The sequence below is a fragment of the Pecten maximus genome, chromosome 9 (assembly GCF_902652985.1).
Source record: "Pecten maximus chromosome 9, xPecMax1.1, whole genome shotgun sequence".
NCBI lineage: Eukaryota > Metazoa > Mollusca > Bivalvia > Pectinida > Pectinidae > Pecten > Pecten maximus.
The window spans coordinates 37610843-37629146 of NC_047023.1; the positions used below are offsets into that span (position 1 = coordinate 37610843).

At 33.7% G+C, this 18304-nt stretch overlaps 2 protein-coding genes across 8 annotated transcripts in view; both read left to right on the forward strand.

Moving 5' to 3' along the window:
- The window catches only part of LOC117334620 (advillin-like), a 52285-nt gene extending 47364 nt beyond the window's left edge, over nt 1-4921 (forward strand). For all 7 annotated transcript variants that reach the window (XM_033894322.1, XM_033894324.1, XM_033894321.1 and 4 more), the window contains 11 exons: nt 148-234; nt 475-558; nt 666-727; nt 903-1002; nt 1128-1220; nt 1671-1715; nt 1874-1939; nt 2139-2264; nt 2528-2599; nt 2912-3007; nt 3512-4921. In XM_033894322.1, the coding sequence (XP_033750213.1) occupies nt 148-234; nt 475-558; nt 666-727; nt 903-1002; nt 1128-1220; nt 1671-1715; nt 1874-1939; nt 2139-2264; nt 2528-2599; nt 2912-3007; nt 3512-3682 (1002 nt within the window). In that variant the 3' untranslated portion in view covers nt 3683-4921. The remainder of the gene's footprint in view (nt 1-147; nt 235-474; nt 559-665; nt 728-902; nt 1003-1127; nt 1221-1670; nt 1716-1873; nt 1940-2138; nt 2265-2527; nt 2600-2911; nt 3008-3511) is intronic.
- A 2823-nt stretch (nt 4922-7744) lies between these two features.
- On the forward strand, nt 7745-17348 carry LOC117334460. Its single transcript, XM_033894101.1, has 4 exons — nt 7745-8005; nt 8531-8657; nt 11313-11593; nt 11856-17348. The coding sequence occupies exons 1-4, from the start codon at nt 7930-7932 to the stop codon at nt 12029-12031; spliced, it is 660 nt and encodes a 219-aa protein (XP_033749992.1). The 5' UTR covers nt 7745-7929; the 3' UTR covers nt 12032-17348.
- Nucleotides 17349-18304: the final 956 nt, after the last annotated feature.

Consider the following 18304-nt stretch of genomic DNA (forward strand, 5'->3'; position numbering starts at 1 on the left):
ACAAGTTGAACCTAATAAATAAATATAGACCTTTTTGTAACTTCAAGAATGATTCTATAGGCGAGGTTTTGTACAACATTTACGTTCTCGTGATTTTATTGTTATGGTTGACTATTTTGAAATGTGTTATTATCATTCCCCTAACAGTATGACCAGGATGTCCAGAACAACCCTACCGACCGACAAATGTTCTGTGTCAGGGAGTTGGAAAACGGCAGTATGAGGGTACAACAGGTACGCCAGCAGATACTCAATGTGGTTTTGGTTTAAACATGTTAAATTTGAATGTTGATATTTATTTAAATTTTGGTTGCGATTAAATTTAAATTTGTATTTTGTGAAATAAACAATCTGTCTTCTTCTTTTGGAATTATAGGTAAAATATGATCAAATAGTCCCTTATGACAGCATCATTGTAACCTCTTCTGGAGCATTCGCGTATATATATATATATTTAATTTGTCTTTGGTTAAGGTACCGGTATCATCCGAATGGCTCAATACATCTGCTTCCTTCGTGGTGACGACGTCAACGGGGTGCTATCTTTGGTATGGAAAGGTAAGAAACATTTTTACATTAAAACAAGAAAATTCATGAATCTAAGAAAAACAAATGATAATTATTGTTTTAAATATATAATGTATTGATATTCTTTTATTTTGTAGAAATCGGGAGGTCCTGAAAGAGAGTATGCCAAAAACTTACTGGGTTTCCTCAATCCATCTAGGTGAGAGTGCACAACATCGCCATGTAATTTTACAAATATCCTGTTTTAGCTGTCAAAATAGTATGAATGTTTCTGGTAATTATTTACATTTTTATGCTTGGTATACCAATATTTCCTTTACTTTGCTTTGTTCATGTTTGCTAAATTTGCATTAAACATGTATGTTCTTTTTCAGAATGTACACGTTTGAAATCGTAACTGAAGGCAAAGAGGGTAATGTTTTCTGGAATATGATTGGTCCAGAGGAAAACTATCCACAGGATTTCTCAAAAGATGTATGTATTATTTTATTTGGGGCGGGAGTAGAGGTAATATTGGATTCATTAGAATTTTGTTCGATATTTTTATAACGATGATAGACACATTTATATTGCATGTTATTTTTTTGTACTCTTTATAGAAATTAGAACGCCGACCTCCTCGATTGGTAATCTGTCACGTGGGACCAGACTGTCAATGCCGATTTAATGATATTGACAGTTTCACACAACAAGTAAGATAATCTGCCTTTTTTTCAAATGTGAAACTTTAGAAATTTGATTGTCGTTTCCTATTTCAAACCAATTTCCTGATGAACGTGATCCTAACGTATTTGAGAACATTTAGTAACAATTTCAACAATGCGGTTCACATTGTCGTTGTTACATACGTTTGCACAGCTAAAATTTGAACATTTTCGACTGTTTGCTAACAGAACATTCAAATTGATTTTCAAGAGTGTTTTTTTTCTATATCTATCACTCAACCGACTAAATATATTACTTTCCATATAAATCATATTCTTATACAAGTACCATATTTTTGTTTTCAAATAGTATATCTTCAGTTGTTCAGCTAGAGTTACTTTGAATAGCAAATAATTAATTTTAAAAAATTGATGGGATACGTATATTACACATTAATGGGATACGTATTTTATATTTTTCTTTGATGTTCTTTACAGGATTTAACGGACGCAAATATGTTCATCCTGGACACTTTCGATCTGGTAAGTGATATGACGTTAAGCTGTGAAACGCAAATGGACAATCCATAATACTTACTTTCGAATCATGATGACTACATTTTCATACAGAGATAGAAGATACTTGGTTCAGTATTGGAATCAAATGTTAGAATATAACCTTTTGGTTGGGTGTGTTACAGGTTTACTTATGGATCGGTTCCTCGGTAGCCGACGCTGTAAGAAGCCAGGCGTACAACATCATCAAGGTAGGTAGAATCACTCACGCATTTAATGCATATGTGTATTGATATTGTTTGCCGTACATATTGTATTTCTCCATTCAAGATTCGAATTTCGATAAATAAAAATGTAAACCTTATAGATAACTTTATTGATAACAATGAAAATATAACTAACAACACGTGTATTTTTGTCTACTGATCTTGTACTTCCTTTCGGTAATAGACCTACATGCACAAAGATCCAGCAGGACGCATGTTTGACGCGGTGCGAGTATGGATGACGTCTCAACACTACGAGTCGGAAACATTCACCAAGTACTTTAGGCGATGGTCGAGTAATGGATACTGTGTAAGTATTACTTTCCACCCCTCCTATCACCTCTAGTCTCCTCCCCCGCCATCATTTCTTCTCCCATCATCACACGCCCCTCCCCTCATGTAGTCATGATAACAATATGTATGTAAACCTAATAATATAAAATTAAGGGGTCGAAAAGTATATGTAGTGATATTTTTCACTACACGAATTTAGTATCGAATACAAAGACTCTCTCTCTGTCTCAATATTATAAATACAGTCCTTAATTTAAGAGAACAATACTTATGTTTCAGGGAAGAGACAAATACGACATAGCTAGGAAGCGGGTACGACAAGAAAACGCACAGATAGATACAGAACAACAGGTAAGGGGAGATTACTCTGTTTTACTCTATACAGGTTTATAAAACATTTAACTCCTACATACATGTACGTATATTTTTGGAAGAGTTGGTGGCATGCATGTTAAAGTACAACGGGATTTTCTATATTGCCGAATTAACTTATTTACTGATGCATATCTATTTTTTTAAATTTACATATAGCGGTTGCTTCAGAATTACTTTTGCAACCAGTTTGTATAAATCTGGGAGAGGCAGACAAACAGAATTGAGACACCAATACGTTTGCACAAATAATACTAACCTTTGGAATTAAGGAAATATCTTTCTCTTCAGGTGGTAGACAGGTCACATCTTAACTATCCCAAGCACGACTACCGACTTCTTCTCCGGGAGGAACAGCCAGAAGACATTGATGATAAGCATAAAGAGGTGACTAGTTCACTAGTGTTAGACTGTGATGTGAGAAATGACTGACGGATATTCCTTATTTTTAGAGTACATTTGTATATATCACATTCTAGTAAAGCTGTTCGTTGTAGTATAATACATGTTTTAACTAGCTTTAAAAACTAGTTCTATGAGCTTACCAATTTTGGCGAACTCAACTTTCAACGCATTGTCTCTTTTTGACAGATTAGCGTAAGGATATTACTACTAGTGTAATAACCACAGTCATCAATTAAGATTTGACTACACTAACATTATTACATTGACAATATGAATAAGTAATGCAGTGAGGCGACTGTACCTTAATCGGATCGTACGCTAAACGGGTCACTTTTCAAAGAAATAATCTACAGAAGGTTTTCTGATTTTTTATACAAATTCCAAATTTCATTCTTTGATAATGATTTGCATACAAGAAAAGTGCTCATTTGAATTGCACAAAATTATGCATGCCCTTACACAGTTTTTTTCTCCTCAATGTTTCAGTTCCATCTGACGGAAAAACAGTTCTGTGATGTAATGCGACATAGCCGAACGGATTTCTATCGATTGCCGCTATGGAAACAGCAACAAATACTACAGTCGACTCGCCTAGCTTATATCCCTCCTACACCCACACCTCTGTCTATCAGCACCCCGACCCCCCGGGAAACGTGATGGGGTGATTAGTTCGGAACTAAATCATGTAGCGCTTATCCTGATCTCTCTGATAAAGTAAAGATTGAATGATGGAACCTACATCGTTCAGAACACGACGGGAAAACTAGGCGCTCGGAACAAATTGTTTAAAGAGAAAAGTGTTAACAATGAACTTTATTTATTCCATAGGGAAATAGCTTAAAGGGTTGTTATGGTCAGAAACATTGCATGGAAAAACCTATCGATTGAATAGCTGTAGATCAAACGAGCGTCTCTCGACAATACATAACACTAAAGCAACCATAGCTATTTAATGGAGCCTGGTCTGACCGTGCAACAAGAATAGCTTGCGTTTAATTGGGGAAATAGAACTATGTATAATTACCTTGATATAATTCTATCTCGAACATGTTCACTCTAATATTTTCATCTAAAACTGTGTATTATCATCTGATGTCGGTCAGTTCACTGGAACATATCTGACACATTCATTGCATGCTTAGCTGTTCATTCACTGAATGCGGGATTTTTTATATACTGCGAGCTTGGTAGATTGTTTTATTGAAAAACAAAATTCAAGATTGTCTGCTAGACTATTAAGTTATCATATATCGTATAAAATGGCTTCAGATATGCATTTAACATGTAATTCATAACGAACAATCAGTATGGGAAATTCACTTTGGTATTTAAAAATTGGGAGCATTGATGATAGCATATCTTAATATTTGGGATATTGGTTATATTTAGAATGCTTAATATAGGCCTATATATATATACATAGATATAGTTATGATAATGAAACGTATGCATACATTTAAAAAAAATATTAATTAAAAGATATACAACAGTCAGAATCAATGTGAATGGAAGTTGGATTATAACTTGGTCATTATGACATCCATTTGTTCATTGTGGCTGTTTTATATTAAGATATGAGCAGGATACTATTATCTCTAAAAAAATCAGTAACCGTCCAGCCATATGTAAAATAAATGTTCTAGATACATCATGTTAGCACAAATATGTAATTGCAATATATTACAATGTTTAAGTTTGATTTTAATTTAATTCCGTCCATATCATTTTTATAATATGTATTTATATGATTGTCCGAACCTATTGTGGTACGTACGTTGTATGTATGACTATTTATTTTATGTACATCATTATATATTTATTATTACCACGCAACATTGTTACCGTTACTGTTACATTGATACTTAACATGAATTAAAATTTACAAATCCAGCCTGATTTTTAAACTTTTCTTTTTTCTATATCATTCAGACTTAAAAAAAATGTTCTTCTCTTTGTGTTTACTACGAGACGTTAACATCAGCAGAAAAAATACATATTGTCATCTACTCTCAAAGTCTGTCACTTTCGGTGATTGGAGAGTATTTACTAGTAGTCAGTCAGTACGTGATCAAATTTCATATTTGGTCGAATGTTAAACTTTTGTTTTGCGAGGATCGAAAACAGAGACAGATCTTCAATAATCGCACATTTTTAGGTTTGTTTTTTTTTTGTATGTTAGATATCAAGATGGTTAATGCACTACATATTCTCAGCATCTGTTTTGTAAAGTCGTGTTTTTATGCTCTGTCGTCTAGGGAACAAACTTTAATTGTTATCAGAGGGCTGCTTCATGTCATAAATCATAAAAAGTAGCTTGTTGCTTACATGAGACCATCGTACCGTCTTGAAATTACTTCTATCATACAGTCCTTTGAGATTTCCTAACGGCACGCTCTGCTGTTAGACAGTAAATCAGCGAGGCTTGCCGTTACCTTGCACTCCACATTCACACGAATCTCGTCAATAGTGGTACTGGTCATCAATAGTGGTACTGGTCATCAATAGTGGTACTGGTCATCAATAGTGGTACTGGTCATCAATAGTGGTACTGGTCAGAAATAGTGTTACTGGTCAGAAATAGTGGTACTGGTCAGAAATAGTGGTACTGGTCAGAAATTAAACACATCCTTTTCAATAATCAAATATTCACACACTACGAAAATTATTTGAATTATAGCGTTAATGAAACATTCTATCTTACTCTACTGTATTTCAAAAGTTTGGTCCTTTTATCACTAAATAGTTCCAGCAGTACATCTGTGTGATACATCTAATATCTATTATTCGGCATATACTGTACTTGTACAGTAGAACCTCGTTATTTCAAAGTTGGTAAGGTTGCAACAAAACCAGCCGAGGTCAGCGAGTATATTCTATACATATATTTTACTGTCGAAACTGATTTTTCACTTAGAGCTTAGCAGTCTTCAAGTTATCAAAGTTTAAGTTAACGAAGTTTTATTATATCTCTAAGTAATATTTAAAGGTGCCATTCACTTGTGTTTTTTGTACAATGCTTCAGAAGATATACATATATATAATGTAAATTTGGCTAACTCGAACCACATAAGTGATATATTCCTATGTATTGTATGTATTTGTGGTAAGTAACAAAAACGTTTGTGACGATCTGATGACTGTTTCCCATTTCAGACATGTAGTCTAGCCAATATGGAAATTCTGAATATTTATATTACAACGCGCGTTTAAATGGATTTGCTGATATAGATCTTCACATTGATGAATCAGTAGTATGAATATTTATTGTATATAAATCGGGTATCTTCTCCAGAATTGATATTAGTTAAATGTCTCGGTTAAGGTCTAAATTTTATAGTAGATCATTAGCTTTAAGGTATAACAAAATAGTTACGCGTTCGTGTGAGATTTAAGACGTGATACTAATCTGACATGTTATATAACCGTGGTTATCATGTCACCACAAACATCACACTTAACAGTCTTATCTAAAAGTCTGAAGACTACATTTTTCCCTACCAAGAATGAGTTGGCGAAATATAATGGTCAATTGTCTCATTACTTACTATTATATCAGATAACAATATGAGGTACATTTCAATTCATTTAACATGAGAGTCGCTTCCCTTGATACCGGGCATATATTTTCACGTGAATTTAGTTGATTATATTGTTTTGATATAGGGAATAACTCAAAACAACAAAACATCTTACCATACATGTATGCCCAACAATATGATATATGTTTAATTATCGACGTTGAACAAATATTGACAATGTCGTCTTCGAGCGACAAATTATATATTAACTGAATGGTTTTAAAAACTTCATTCGGAATAGTTTAATGATTTAGTTAGTAATATGAGTTATTTTTGACGTGGGGAGGAGTGCATAATTAAAAAAAACACATAATGATCAGCCAACACTATGCGTAGCTTCTTTTGAATAGATAAACCCCACGCTTACTATAATTTAACTTGAAAATGTGGTTCCAAGCAAACCAGACAAATATCCTATTATTGACATTTAGGTGTCAACGGGGTCGTATAACGCAAAACCCAAGACAAGTTTGGTTATTATTGGTTGATTTATTTCTTCCCAGAGAGAGAAAAAAACCTAAAAGTAAAACGGACAATGATTAAACAATGAAACAGACCATAACACGACTGACACACACCAAATTGATTCACGCCTCTCACTCCGATAAACACACACACATACGACTTACCAGGCCTCCCACCGTCGGTATCCAGTTCCCGTTGCAGGGGTATAGGAAATCTGTGACTCTAGATCTATATATGTATGAATTATAGAGAGCTAAATATGAACGTGCTCTCGCGAGCACGGTCCGATCTAGAGTGCTAGAACGAGCGGTGGCGGCGTTAATTGGGGTGGAAATTGGCGGGAGGGTCCGTGGGTCGCATGCAGGAGTGTGGTGGTCGGTGAGCCGTCAATGTCAGAGGTCATGTCACATATTTATATACATACATAACATGGACAGCACATATAACACGTGACGTAAATTAAAGACGACTACTACTCACGGGTACTATACCCGTCCTACTAACTACTCCACATGTGTATAGAACATGAACACGGGTTACATAGGTCAATAAAGCTTTAAAAGCATATCGGAAGGTCATGGACAGCTATGTGCACATTTAGATAAAGGTAGTCCAGGTTTTATACAGAATTAGTTTAAATCCAATCCGGTCGTCATAGTGTGATCTTTCTAATATAAAGCACCTACCTAAGATTGTCATCTAACTTTACTTCGCATCAATACACACGGTAACAGACAACCTTATGTTTTACGAATTAGTCCGCCTGTACTAGGTGTACCTTTGTTGAACCGTGGCCGTGATTATCCACAATGACAGGCACCGATCTATTGTTTGCTACAGTATACCATTCGTATATCGATAATGGTGTTGAAGAAACACATCGCCATGATGGTACCTTATGTGTCAGTTGTAATGGTAGGCTTATTATTCCTTCAAGGTAAGATAATTCTTATTGAGTTCAATGTACTGATTTCCATGAAAATACTGATTAATATATATGTGTTTAATCAATATGGTATCGGTTTGTGGATATATTCATATATGATATCATTTTAATATTCGTCAGAATTAATACCATATAGTATTGCCTAATGGTGTATTGAAATTCATTCTGATAGTACATGTATTACATTGCCAGCATTTGCTTTAGAACAGTTAGATATTACAGTGAGTATAAACTGCCAATAGCATTTGATGATTAAATAATAAGGATATTTATACATACCTCAATATAAATAATGCATGCCTGTTATGTATTCCAATATTTATTAGAGACAAACCCATGTATATCATCCTTATCAATTCGACAAGAACTAGTTTTAATTCTTTAATGATCCAATTTGAGCTTCCCAGATAGGTTTCATGTAACAGAATGTTTATCAAGTATAACAGACAATTATATTACGTCAAAATCTTTACGAAAATAATTTACACTGAGACAGATTAGTTTTATTGTTCTAAGTGAGCCACGCGACCACCTGTTATGAGACGGACGCCCTTGGCTTTACGCCGACACCGACTTTTTATTGTGAGGACTTGGAGGTCTGCTGTGGAACTGAGAGAAACAGGGAATGTTGTGGAGAAGACAGGTACATTGATTTAAATACAAATACACAACTGAGGATCAATAATTTGGATAGGCACGGGTTATATATAGTATCTAATAAGATGGTTCCGCACGACTAAACCTTGTGATCTGATGCCAATTGAGATCTCACCACTAATAATTGCAAACATGGTATACATCTAAAGTATATTGTACAACATAACATATTGTACATCTAAAGTATATCTAAAATATATTGTACAACATAACATAGTGTACATCTAAAGTATATCGTACAACATAACATAGTGTACATCTAAAGTATATCGTACAACATAACATAGTGTACATCTAAAGTATATCGTACAACATATGATGGTGTACATCTAATGTATATCGTACAAAATAAGATGGTGTACATCTAAAGTATATCGTACAACATAGCAAGGTGTACATCTTAAGAGTGTCGCACAACATAACATAGTGTACATCTAAAGTATGTTGTTCAACATAACATAGTGTACATCTAAAGTATATCGTACAACATAAGATGATGTTCATCTAAAGTATATCGTACAACATAACATGGTGTACATCTTAAGTATATTGTACAACATAACATAGTGTACATCTTAAGAGTGTCGTACAGCATAACATAGTGTACATCTAAAGTATATTATACAACATAACATGGTGTACATCTAAAGTATATCGTACAACATAACATGGTGTACATCTAAAGTATATCGTACAACATATGATGGTGTACATCTAATGTATATCGTACAAAATAAGATGGTGTACATCTAAAGTATATCGTACAACATAACATAGTGTACATCTAAAGTATATCGTACAACATAAGGTGGTGTACATCTAAAGTATATCGTACAACATAACATAGTGTACATCTAAAGTATATCGTACAACATAACATAGTGTACATCTAAAGTATATTATACAACATAAGATGGTGTACCTCTAAAGTATATTGTACAACATAAGATGGTGTACATCTAAAGTATATTGTACAACATAACATAGTGTACATATAAAGTATATTATACAACATAAAATAGTGTACATCTAAAGTATATTGTACAACATAACATAGTGTACATATAAAGTATATTATACAACATAACATAGTGTACATATAAAGTATATCGTACAACATAACATAGTGTACATCTAAAGTATATCGTACAACATAACATAGTGTACATCTAAAGTATATTATACAACATAACATAGTGTACATCTAAAGTATATTGTACAACATAACATAGTGTACATATAAAGTATATTATACAACATAACATAGTGTACATCTAAAGTATGTTGTACAACATAACATAGTGTTCATCTAAAGTATATTATACAACATAACATAGTGTACATCTAAAGTATGTTGTACAACATAAGATGGTGTACATCTAAAGTATATCGTACAACACAACATGGTGTACATCTAAAGTATATTGTACAACATAACATAGTGTACATCTAAAGTATATTGTACAACATAACATAGTGTACATCTAAGTATATTGTACAACATAACATAGTGTACATCTAAAGTATATTAAACAATATAACATAGTGTACATATAAAGTATAGTGTACAACATAATATGGTGTACATCTAAAGTATATCGTACAGCATAACTTGGTGTACATCTAAAGTTTATTGTACAACATAACATGGTGTACATCTAAAGTATATCGTACAACATAACATAGTGTACATCTAAAGTATATTGTACAACTAACATAGAACGTATGCTCAATTAAAACAAAATCATATTACGATGGTACCATGAACATGGTACATGGATGTTAACAACCACAACGATATTTAGCACAGTAGTTTGTGAAATATGACAATCAATTGCGTGATATATCGACCAAGTGTCTCATATTGGAATTCGTTTATTCATTATTTACCTTGGGAGAAAATGTACATATGCTCTATAGATTTAACTAGGACTGATAATCGTTACCGATATATATTCAAAGCCTGTCTATTTTTGTCTCTCTTTGTCCAGTAAGGTGTAGTATTACACATCACACGCATACCATACATGTAGAAAAGGTTCGAGGATTTTACGTATTCTGTAAGCGTAAATAAACTTTTATATTCGAGATTTAAAAATGTATTAAAAAATATATATATGATTTAGTTCTTACAATAGGTACCTTATATGGAATTTTTAGATACTGTACGTTATAATCGTTGTAGAGTTACAGAAAAATCGACAAAGAGGGACTACCATGTTAGCTTAATAACCGTACAATTGAATAGTGAAACATATATTAGAAAATGGTTATTCTCCATTACTTTAAAAGACGTATTAGGCAGGACGTTGTTTAACTATGTTTTACTGCTCATTGTAGATATATGAGCGTTAAAAGTTTATTTAGATATGCGCGACTTACAAATGTTAATCAATCAACATGAAGCTGACAAATCATGTCATATCAATACACAATAAACTTCAAATGTCTATATAACTGATAATACACAATAAACTTCCAATGTCTATATAACTGATACCACACAATAAACATCCATTGTCTATATAACTGATACTACACAATAAACGTCCAATGACAATATAACTTATTAGCGTATGAAGGAATGTTTTACCTTTTTGTTTCCTCTCAGCGATGACTTAACCTTTTTGTTTCCTCTCAGCGATGACAACGTTGGTATCATCATTGGTTGTGTGGTTGGAATGATAGTCCTCATTATAATTGTGACGATAGTTGTATGTCTGATCAAGCAGTCTAAACGGCCACAGAAAGGCGCAGTTATCAAACCATATCCAGTGACTTCCAGTGGAGTCGGAAGAAACGGTTATCAACCATATCCAGTGACTTCCGGTGGAGTTGGAAGAAACGGTTATAAACCATATCCAGTGACTTCCGGTGGAGTTGGAAGAAACGGTTATCAACCATATCAACCCTTTCGTGGCGGTACGTCGACAGATAGGAAATGATAGGGGACGCTTTCATATTTCAGAATTCATTTGATATTTTCTTTGTTTTCTTTTATCTAAATGATTTTCTTTTTTCCCAGTTTCCCTATATTTTGTATATATTTTCAGCGTTTCCTTGATTCATTTGCACATTTTCCTTCTATCTAGTATATTACATGTTGATATATATATCATTATTTTTTTCCTGTTTTTTTTTTTCGTGTTTTTTCATTTTCCTTTCAATTTCTTCAATTTTCCAGCTCCCACAACCAGACTGCCACCACATACCCATAACTACGTTGTGCCTCCAGCAAGATTGGCAGGAGTACCAAAAACCCTAAATGTACGGAATGATGTAGCGCCATCTATAAACTCCGGACCAGATAACGTCCCTCCCGCATTCAACTATGTTCCTCCGAAATTTGCTCAACGATAGTGATCATATCAAACGACGGATTTTACATATGTTGGTTTGAAAGACAAATCAAATTAAAACTGAATTAATGTAAGTATAAATGTATCAATTCAATAAAAAAAATTGACAAATCACTACGTCAAAATATCCCTTTGTGACGTACAAGACAACACAGACATCTGATTGGTGCCACTTTCAGTCTCGTTTAATAACCAGCAGTCCGGCGGATATACGTTCATTGCTAAACGCCGATTGATGAGTAGTCAGTGATGATATAACGGAAGTGACGCACATATCAGAGGAGGAAAGATGAGGAGCATATATCTAATGACAATTGTTAGACGGGAGCATGACTTTTGGTGAATAACATACAATATTACGTGTTTGTGGAAGTTAGGGTGGGGCCTACAAGCAAACGTGACAGGTAGTTTGTTTACATTATGTAGTCATCAAAGTCGAACGCATATATAAGCAGACCCCGTTATCTCAGATATCAAGTAAAACCAGTAACAAATTCGATACATTTAATATATTTATTAATGGCGTATGTTTTGGCCACAGCTTCCTGACTTTTAATTGGACCGCCGCCCTTCAATAGGTATACGGCAAGTCCCAATCAATCAATCAATCAATCAATAATTCAATATATAATCAATACAACTGGACTGCCGCCCTTCAATAGGCCTATGGCAAGTCCCAATCAATCAATCAATCAATCAATAATTCAATATATAATCAATACAACTGGACTGCCGCCCTTCAATAGGCCTATGGCAAGTCCCAATCAATCAATCAAACAATCAATCAATGCAAATCAATAATCCATACAAATCAATCAATCAATATTTCATCAAATTATTAAGCTCTGAACCCCGTGATATTTACCGGTAGCTCTGAACTTCAGTATCCATACAATGTTAAATAATATTATTCCAAGTGTTAAAATTCTCAAGCTCTGAACCCCGTGATATTTACCGGTAGCTCTGAACTTTGAATGTCCAATGTCAACGCACTTGTATCACTGTATAACCAAATTGTTATACCACAATTTTATTTCATTGTTTATGTTTATATCTTGTGTACGCGCCATCGCCATATGAATGGCCATTGCTCAACTTACTAGATAAGCAATGGACATTCACCGCCACAACAGTGGGGGGAGCGACACAAGACTACTGCTATGACCAATACATACACCTGCTTGATAATTTATTATTAAAAAAAAATTTATGAGGGGTACACAAACACATTGTTTTCCCAAAACTGCTTCAACGCCTCCCCCAAAATCCTAAGAAATAACCTGTTTCCTGAGACGGAAAGATGGACTTTGTCCCCCACAAAATATTCAAGGTTTGAAAAATCCAAACCAGGGTATCTTACATAATATCCCCCTTGACCCAATGTAAAATTTGCCGCTGAGGCATTAACCCTAACTCGCGCCTTATTTAACGCCCTATTTGCTCCTCCCGTTTTGTCAGCTCTCCAACTATTCCTAGGCAAAATTTGTGACCAAACAATTTTGGTATTTGGAAGCAGCGAGGAAATTGACCGTAGAGTCTTCCTCATTCTACCTCGTAGCACCTGTGCAGGGATAGTACCAATGGCATTACCCCCACAATGTATGACTAGCAACTTCGGAGGATCCTCGTACCGTAGCATCTGGCTAATCTTTGGAAAAAAATCAGCCCACTTCATGCCTCCTTTTCCTTGCCAGAACACTCCATTTTCTATAGGTAAATTGAGGTTGACCCCTCCCTCCAATCTTGCCGCACAAAAAGCTCTTTTGATGATCGACGATCCAACAATCCAAATACCTAGAAAACTTAAGGCAGGTGTTAGACACTGCCCTTAAACATTGAGTAATCGAGCCGAGGGGATTCTGATATAATTGGCAACAATACCTGACCGCCAACGACCATATCTTCATCGGACAACCCATTGACGCTTGCTGAAGTTGCCGCCCCTATTCTAAAGGAATGGGATTTGTAACCCTTACTCTCTAAACCTAACACAGTTATTGCCTTTTGTAACAAAGCTGAAAATTGATACCTTGTCAGTGGTTCCCCCCAAAAATGACAAAACAGAGGGCCTGGGACCTGGGGTCGAATCCTGAGAAACCTCTCCATGCTAGTAAATGGACACAAACTCATCCCATTATTATCTAGTATCATAAGTGAACCTTTTCCATCTTGGTCAGTTTTGGAATAGAAAATTTTTATCATCACTGTTCTTTCTTTATGATTTAATGCTACATCTGACACATTCAAACATTTCCCATTCTTTGCAGTCAATTCATGCCTCCTTTTCCTTGCCGTACCGTAGCATCTGGCTAATCTTGAAATTTTTTGAAATCCAAACATATTTCACCAATTATTTTCAAATTAACCATCCATTACCTTGCAGCTTATTCGAAAAAGAGGCTGAACTAGGCAAAGGGGAACAACTCTTAGGGTATCCCATGCAAGGTCCCACAACCCTATTAGCCTGGCTACTGAGATAACGGAATTTATTGAGTGTAATGACAATAAATTCTAATTATGTCTGATGACGTAATACTGTCCGAAGTTCAGTATATGTTTTTTCTGATTTTCCTCTTTACATTCATGATACAAAAATGACCAATCATTATCAAGTGGGCGGAGTTTCAATTTTTTTTTTCACAGTGATTTGACATTTTGACATATTTATTGCCCCAAAGCTGAGCTGACGATTAGGCACAAGTTTTTTTTACTTTCGAATTCAGAATATGTTATTGTCAAGATGGTACAGACAAAGGGAATTGGGCAACAGGACAAGCCTATAAAAGCCCTCTCCTAATGATATATATATATATACAGCATAATGTACATACCAAACATAAATGTGAATGCTGTAACTAATAACTGCAAAGAGATTCCAAAACATGTATATTACTCAATTCAAGTGGGAAATTGCATTATGATATTAACTGATGATACTTTGTAATCACTTAAAAAATAGCAACAGACAAAAAACAGTCCATTCACAATCAATAGAAAAAACAGTTATGAAAAATTTACAATCTCCAGTATTGAGTCAAGAAAATCGTCTGGTATCGACAATGAATCTCTGAACCAAGTCAAGAACGGATTTGTTTAAAATAATATCCATATCAAAAGAACCAAATAAAATAATTGTGTATTCTGCAGCATATGACCGTTTTAAAAATAGTAGTACATTGTGTATCACGATCAAAGTCAAGATGTTGTAAGAATTCACGCTTTAAGGTATTTAAAGAGGGCATTGAGGGAAACAGACAAGTTGGATTGTTCCATTTAGACATGATTTTTTGGGAAAAAAGCTTGTATTATAAAGGTTTGTTCTAGCCTGAGGCACATCAAAAAGGCTATTATGACGTAATGGGTAAGCAATATTATTTGTGTTCATATAAGGTTAAATAGATTCACTAAAATGAGCAGGACATAATTTATTAAAAATCTTATAAAACAAAATATGTTTAGAAAGACGCTTAGAAAGTGGAATAAGAACAGATTATCTATACAAAATAGCATTACTTGTTCCCCGTCTCAAACCAGTAATGATGCGTATAGCCTCGAGTTGGATCGACTCTAGGAGCTCACACTCTCTTTCACTCTCTCTCTCTCTCTCTACGTCAGCATATTCTAATATAGGCGAATGAATGTTCTATAAATTAAAAGCAATGAGTGTATGTCAATTCTATATTTTAGCATTCGGAGAATATTTATTCTTTTATAAGCTCTTTCATAAATAAGGTTAACATGGTCAGACCATTTTGCATGATTGTTAAATACTAAACCAAGATGATTATGAGTACGAACATTTTTTATCAATGAGTTATTGAAGTATAAATCAGGGTGTGAAGTCTCAGAGTCTAACCTTCTCGAGAATAAAACAGATTCAGTTTTATCAGGATGGAATATAATACCCCATTTCCTCGACCAGGCTGATATTTTTTTCCAAATCTTGATTAAGAATGGTGGAAGCCTCTTGTCTGTCCCTCTCAATTAAAACATATAGGGAAGTGTCATCAGCAAAAAGTTTTACTTTAGACACTAAATTAGCGCATATATCATTAATATATAGAAGAAACAGCTAAGGACCTAACACTGAACCTTGAGGTACCCCTGCCTGTCGAGTTTTCCATGTAGATTTAAATCCATCAATGACCTCTCTCTGTCTTCTATCAGTTAGATCAGATGAAAACCATTTTAAAACATTGTTACTTATACCATATCTTTTTAATTTATAAATTAGACCATCATGCCAAACCCTATCGAAAGCTTTACTAATATCGCAAAATACCATTCTTTTTTTCTTTCATATTATTAACGTCTTTTTTTTCTACCCCAGTTCATATATTGATATTTACATGATAGCATTTAACAAGGCATACAAGTCATAACATAATTAATACATTTTACTTAAAACCTGTCGCTTGATTTGATAAAAATTTGTACGTGCCTGAAAACTTCTGTATACATGTTTACAGAGATATTTTCTTTTCCTAAATGAAAATAGATCTAGATTTACAAGATATATATCTAACGACCTAGTGTTTTGAAAAAAAAGTGGTTCGTCCTGCATTATAAAGGTTACATTCTAAGAAAAAACTGTGTAACATCCTAACAGGAATGTCAACAGTTGTATGAACCGTTTTCAGCTATCTTAACACGGAACAAAACGTGTAGAAGGGTTAAAAGAATGAAAATAATGATTCGGAAAACAGAATTCTGCGGACAAATTGTTTTGTATATTTGTTATATTGTTTTCCTTATATCGATTCTATAGATCACTTATTTTCAGTATTACGGTTATACTAACCCAGCTATATCGATACTACGGATTACTTGTTTTGTCTTATTGTGGTTGTAATAACATTATTTCCATTTTGAAAACCGGATAATTCCTGGATTTGACCTAGATTTACATTTTTGCCGGTTTAGATGAAACAGGTGCACAGTTATTTCAGAACGCCTTGTTTAATTCTCTTCTCCTATTCTCTTATTGTTTAGGTGTAAGTAGATGTTGATATTTCCCTCATTTAAATTACGACTTTCTTTCCCATTGGTGGCTTTTTGTTGTTTTTATCTTATGTTTTATTATATTATCTTATTGTCTAAGTATGCTTGAACTGTGTAAGCGTTCACTTTATGAATTCATTCCATTCTCTTTAACAGTCATGTAAAATAATCCTGTTATCAAAACAGTTGTATAAGATTATTTTTGTTTGTATCGTTTGAAATGAGATGAATATGTTTTAAAGTGGTAATTTTTTTCAGTTTTGAAATCTTTTTTATTCATCCTTTTACATATAGTATACATACAGGTACATATATTACATGGTATAATGATACAGACATATCATTACAGCAGTAAGATTTACAATACGTATTAAGTGATGAATAGAAAAAAAAGGATTGGTTGGTTTTTTTTTTGGAATACAGAGACAAACAAACAAACAACCTTCCACTCATGCTTTCTCTCATTTTAATATATTGTGTTTAAAGGTATAAAAAAGAAAAACTTTTGACTTACCTTTAAGTACATGTTATGATATGTGTGAAGAAGATTTGAAAAAGTATTCACTTATATAGACCATTTTTTCACAAAACTATTATACTCCATGTTGTTTTTGTAAATTACCTCCTCTGATTTTAGATACAAATCTATTTCTTTTATGAATCCATTAATACAGGGGAGACAATTTTTAATTTTTTGTTTATAAATATGGAATTTTGCTATTAATGCTAACGTATTGAGATATTTGACTTCTTGATCTTAATGTAACTTTCCCAAGATTACATCAGTAACATGTAATTGTAAATTAGTTAAAGCATTACCATATAGCCATACTTTGAAATCTTCCCAGAAGATTGCTACTAGTCTGCATTCCCAAAAAATGTGGACTATAGTTTCTGTATGACGGTTACAAAAAGTACATAATGGAGAGTCCTTTAGGTTTATCATATGTAGATATTTGTTTGTACTTATAATCCTGTGTATTATTCTATATTGAAACCATCTTAATTTACAGTCTATAGTGGATTTAAAAGGGATCATGTTTATTTTTTTCCACCATACTGTATCTTCTACCAAATTCAGATCTTCTGACCATTTTGTACTGTATATATTGTTTGTTTTTAAGTTTTTAATAAATAAATTATATACAGAAGGACCTCTTTGCTTGTTTGTTAGTATATAGTATATATGAATTGGACAATGTGGTAGAGAATAGGTGTGGTGTCTATTTTCAATAGCATACAAAGTTTCTCTGATGGCGTTACGTAAACCATA